Source organism: Acanthisitta chloris, unplaced genomic scaffold, assembly GCF_000695815.1.
Source record: "Acanthisitta chloris isolate BGI_N310 unplaced genomic scaffold, ASM69581v1 scaffold9373, whole genome shotgun sequence".
Classification (NCBI taxonomy): Eukaryota; Metazoa; Chordata; class Aves; order Passeriformes; family Acanthisittidae; genus Acanthisitta; species Acanthisitta chloris.
The window spans coordinates 64273-70272 of record NW_008666551.1 but is presented as its reverse complement, the minus strand read 5'-3'; the positions used below and the strand labels follow the sequence as shown (position 1 = coordinate 70272).

Here is a 6000-nt window from a genome sequence, read left to right as displayed (position 1 = left end):
GCCAATGCAATTGAGGTAGCTCTATTTTTTTTCCTCCACCATATTTTTATTGCACAAAAAGTCCCTGGGAAACTAAGTTTAAGAGTAGTTAGATGGAAGAAAAAGAAAATCACTCAATTATATCATAATTTGGGGATAATTCAGGGATTGCAAGTTCTACAGTGTCTTTGTTCTGTTTTATAGGCAGTGTCTACTTCTTGTCTTTTCACAAAATCAAAAGTGTGAGATGCAGGGAAAACTTGTTAATCTTCTGACCAATTTCTCTGTTCTTCAATTTATTTAACATTTATTTTAGCACCTGATTTTCCTTTGTAATCTACAATGTTATCATGACCCTGATCCTACATGAGGCTGCCCTGGACCTTATTCTGTGCCTATCCTACACTGCACTGTAGTATGTGATCCTGGACTGAACAGCCCAGTGGGAGAGCTGCTTTTCTCCTTTGTGTGATTAGTCTGCAGACTAACTTTGGGTTTGCATGCATTTAGTGTGCTTAAAAGCTTTTCCTGGACAGGAAGGGTTTTTTCCCCAAAATCTGAATATCTCCCGATCTTAGTTCCAATATTTCGTGCATATTGTCTCACTGTTTTAAGTCAAAGCACTTCTGGACTGATAAACAGCTTCTTTCTCTCACACCCCTCAGCCTTCTTGTTCAGTTAATTTCTGGTTGTATACTGAAACAATGGTACTGAGACTATTTACTTCGTTTTTCAGTCCTCTCTCCCCTTTTATCAAGGTATTTCTTCTTAAAATAATGCTTGCAATAAACTCCACAAAAATAAAATGTAAAAATTTATGAGTTGAAGTGTATATCGTAACCCTTTTTAGTCCTTTGTCCTAAGTGCAGTATGTATTGCTATCTGTGGTTTGTTCTGTGTCACTAACTGCTCACAGGTGGCAGAAATTCAAGCAAATTCCTGACAGATAAAACTACAGAAAAAATTATGGTATTTAGGTACCCAAATCCAGAGACAGTCCACAGAAATAAAGGATGTAGGTATCTTTAAAATGTTATTCATTGCCGTTTTACTCCACTGCATGCTTCATATTTCATTTAGTATTTCTAGTGATTGTTTTGTTCAGCTCTTTTTTTTTTCATGAATGGTATGAATTCCAATCTCTATAATTTTTTTTCCTGATTATTTATATGAGAGTATTTTAAATGTTTTACTATGGTTGAAATTAGTTGAAAAAATAGGAGAAGACATTAATCATTTTTCTAGTTTTAATTGAATATATCTGCCCCTGGGTCCTCAAACTGCTACCCCACAATCAAAGAAGGCTAAATTTCTGATTCTGTAAAATTCTGACTAGCTCAAATTATGGAAGTTGTGATTAAAGAAGTTGTTTTGGGAGTGATTTTATATGATATATTTTAATACATTCTAAGTTGGATTCTTATTCAAATTAGACACATTCTCATTTCAAGGCCTGCTTTCCTTGCCTGGACTGTGCCAAGTGGTCACTCTAACACTGAGAGTGTAAGGCCCTGTAGAATTTCCAGCTGTTGTTAACATTGGAGCCACTCCTGGGAAGTCCTAATTGTGCTTGTCCACTCATTCAGTGAAAGCTGGGGACATTCAGTGCTGCACTGCAGACACAGATGCCAGTCTGTGTTTCAGGTGCTGCACAATTTATCGGATTCCTGTCTATGTTTTTTAGCTTTCAGGGGATATCTTGTTCGTAAAAACTATGCAAAATTGAAAACCAGCACTGAGTGTGTTGCAGATCCTCAGCTTACAAGCAGCTGCTCTACTTGTGATTTTGGCTGTGAAGAAGATGGGTGAGTTGAATTCTTTGCTGTCTATTCTTTACTAAAAGTAATTTTCCACACAATGAGATCTGAAAGGTGCAGGTATGACACCATGATTCAGCCAGCTCTTTGAGAATCTGCCATGTTCTGGGGGTGAGCACCTAGAGGTTAGCAGGTTTCCCCACCAGCATAGTCATCTCAGTGTTCTTGGAAGTTAGTGGGAAGGTGCTGTTTGCCCTGGGTTGCTGTCCTATTTCTATGCACTTCTTGTAAGTACCCAGAATACTGTAGATTGTGGACAGAATTGCAAATTCTCAGCATTTCAGAATTGACTGCAGTGCATGTTATTAAATGTCCAAGAGTAGAAAGTTACCTTTCTGTGCCTGTAAAGCTCTATGCAGATCAGCAATCAAATAAGGAAAATAGCTGTCAAAAGCAGATGGACAAGTCACTGACAGAAAGCCTGAGAATACTGTAAACCATAGTGGTGCTCTCATCTGTGTAAAGAAAAGGTATTTTATCCTTTTAATCAATGGATTCATTCCAGACAAATCCCTCCCTGACAATTCCTTGGGTATGAGAGGCAAGAAGGATCTGTTACATTGATCTCACCAACACTCTTCTAGGACAGGTGGCTGCATTTGCTGGACTGATCCCTTGCATTAGCAAGATTCAGTGACAGAGTTATAAGATCTCTCCTGCTGATACCGTTTTGGAGAAGTTAATGGTTATTTCTTTCCCTGTGTATGCTCATAATACCTGAACAAAATCCTATAATAATGCACTAGAACATGTAGCAAAGTTACCATGGGAGTTATCCCATGCCAACTTTGCTATGTGCTCCAGTGCATTATTATAGAATTTTGTTTGGGTGTAACCACCTGTATTTCTGTAGGTTAACAGTGCTGTGGAATCTCTCCCTTGCAGTACTCTGTTTTCAGCAAGAAAAAGGTTCAGGCCACTGGACAAGAACTAACTAAATAAATGGGTTTGTAATGATTTTCAGGGGAAAGAACAAGCCTGCTGCAATTTGCCATCATAGTTCTGCCACTGGGTTGCTTGACTACTCACTGGGGACTGGGTTTCCTAATTTATGATTCCCTTCATGTGCATTCAGCTCCTTCTGTCTCTTAAGTCCTTAGGGGGTTTGTATCTTGTGATGTCTTTAGAACTATTGATGGTCATTTGTTCTCCAGTCTGCACTGATGGTTGAAAGCAAGAGCTAATAAACTCTTTGCTATCAGTTTTCCTTGGCATCCAGAATTATAATTATTTGCAATGCAAATAGACTTTCATCTTGCCTTTTTAGTGTTCTAGAGCTTCATCTGGACTTGTTTGGAGGCACACAGCCTCCTTAAACTTTTCTCTCCATTTGTTTTATGTATAGTTAGCCAGGAACAGTTTTCTTCCCTTATTTTTTTTTTTGCATTAAACTGTCTCTGGAATTCCTTGTTACTCCCAAAACAAATGTATGTTTCTGGTTTAGGTACAGCTTGCTTCATTGTACATATTTTGAAGCTCACAAAGATTTTATGGTTTGATTACTGCTGAGATGAATTTGGGCTCTATGAAGCACAAATGTACAGATATTTTGAAACAATTTAGCCCCCAAATTTACATTGCAATCAGTGTTTACATGCATTTAGATATCTGATCTGAAGGGAGCCTATGTAAAATACATTGGCCATTCAGATCTTGAACCCAGCCCGGGCTGCTATGCACAATCAGATAAATGAATAAATTCTTCTTTCGCTTGAAGCTGGGAAACTGTCATTACTGATGGCAGTTCTCAATTTAATCCCAAGAAATATTGCAGATTATTTGCCTATTCCCATAAATTTCTCAGCAATGGCCTCAGGTTCCAGAGGTTTCAGTGAGACCTGACAATGTTCTGCATTTCACAGTTAATGTTCAGAAACTTGGGATTAAATCCAACAATTTAGCTCCCATAAATCAAACCTCACTTCTACATGTAACTGTTCCTGGGCTGGTGTGTTTTAAGCACATGGCTGTTCAGTCATACAGGAAACTTGTAGGAAACAGGAAGGCTGCTGAATAGTGGTGCAGATGTTTAACACAGTAGCTGGTAATCTGACCCTAGAGAAGACAACCTCACTGTGGCCTCACATATTGTGGAACTAAAGCATGTAATAATAAAATATGAATTTCTATTTATTTTATTTTTATTTCTTTTGTTTTTATTTCTTTTTTTCCACCTCCTAACTGGTAGTTTTGGAAAAAGAGAAATTAGCTCAAAGGTACTTGGGATCAGGAAGCAAAATGATATGCAGTCCTGTCCTGTCGTATGCAGAGGAATATAACTATACATTTAAATGTATGGCAACCTGTGGCTTTTTTAAAGACCTGTTTAAAAACTAAGTTGCAGTGTTACAATATACATAAAGCACTCAGTTTTACTAAGTAATGAATTTCAAAGTGTTCAGAAGAAATGGGCATTTTCAAAAAAATGTAATTCCTTGGAGGAAATTGAATCTCTACACCTAGTTCATGCTCTTCAGTCAGCAAATGTAGGACATAAGCAAACTTGAGCTGGTAAATGAGGTAGGATACTAATTAAATGCACACATTCGTTCAGTTAGCATTGCACATTAAATGTTTTGTGCATTCATATGCTTGACTTGAAAATCAGTATTAACTGCTCGAATGCAAAGCTGATGTCACAAGTAACTAAAGATGCATTGAGAATTGGCAAATATCTCTGAGAGGAATAGAAATAGATAATGTACATGTTAGCAGGGAAGTGGCTTTGTCTCATTGAAAAGATGTTTTTCCATTCAGTTCCACAGAGCTGTGGGAGTGTCTGTGACTCCTACCGATTAAGGGTCATGGGAATAATTGTGCACCTGGGAGGCTGACACTAAGTTTGAATTCCTCCCAAAACCCAGTCTGTGTATGAGACACTTGCCAAGCCTTTTCCTGACATCATCAGCCACTGAGAGGAGCTTACAGGCCTGCAAGGCATGAAGGAACTGAATCACAAACACTTTCCCAAAGCAACTTGTTCAAAACCTAAAAAGGGCAGTTATTTTAAGGAGCCAAACATCATCAAGACATGTCAAACACAGTTCAGATGTGGAAAGTGGAAACCTTTCAGAGCCGTTTTTGCAACCCTACTGAATAGCAGATTTACACTTCTGCAGAGAGTCAAATAGGCAGCAGAGAAGGGAGGAGTGTGGTGGGATCTCCTCTTTCATGGGTTCACCAGCTTCCCTTAATGTCTGCCTCCATCTTCCAACTGATCAGCACATGAAATCAAAGGTGCTGCATTTTACAAGGGCATAGCTAAAATTCCAAGTTAGTATTAGGGATCTTTTGAGCTAATTAGGAATAATCTGTGGAGAAGGGAGAAGTAATTTTCTAAAGCATCCTGTAATTTTGAACTTGTTAGATTGACAGATCTCTGATAAACATATTTTTCATAAATGTTCTTGTTCTTTGCAGGATCATCTACAGTTCAGTGACTAAGGACCTTAATCTATGCTACCTTTTTCATTTTCTTGTTCAGACAGAGCTGTCATTCTCAAATATCTTTAAATCCTTTTAGAATCTCATTCAAGTATCTGTAAACAGTATCTTCCATCACCATCTTCTTTTCCATTTCTCTCCTAAATGAAAATTGTGTTAAATAATACTGACCTGATACTTATCCTGGAAAATACTTCCTGTGTTGTTCTTTTTCTCCCTCTAGCTCATCGTGCTGTAGCTCACTGGCTGCTCGATATCACAGTATAAGTTAGCTGTGTGTACGTGACCAGTGCCCTTATACGGTGTGGTATAGCAGAAAGCATTGGTTCCACACAGTGACTTTGATAAGCATCAGTTATGTCTGTTGCTATAACTGCACATCAGTGAATATCCCTTGCTCCTCTGTTTCCTTTGTTGTTCTGTGTGGTATGTTAGAAGACACCTGACATCCACAGCAATTCACACTCCTGAGCCAAGTTCGTAGTATTTTTCTGCTTACATCTTTCACTTTTTAGCTGTTCATTATCATGTTCATGCTTTGGTCAGTAGAGATTCTCAGAAACCATTCTTCTTAGGAAAATTCTTGACATTTACGTCAGCCTTAGGTAATCAAGATTGTATAATAGAGCCTGAACAAAACTACACAGGCACAGCAACGTAGGTGTTTGGAAGGTTCTAGCAACGATAATTATCAGCATTTCTCTGTTCCACAGGCAATATGTGTCTGAAAGTCAAGTTCCAGAAACAGGTCTATTTCTAC

General features: G+C 38.2%; 1 protein-coding gene across 1 annotated transcript in view; it reads left to right on the top strand.

Annotated features, from left to right (window-relative positions):
* LOC103799819 (myosin-IIIb-like) overlaps window positions 1–6000 on the top strand; it is a gene marked incomplete at its 5' end in the record, with an annotated part of 61663 nt that overhangs the window by 9415 nt on the left and 46248 nt on the right. Inside the window, one exon of the mRNA XM_009072169.1 lies at window positions 1664–1784. Coding sequence (XP_009070417.1) covers window positions 1664–1784 — 121 coding nt within the window. The remainder of the gene's footprint in view (window positions 1–1663; window positions 1785–6000) is intronic.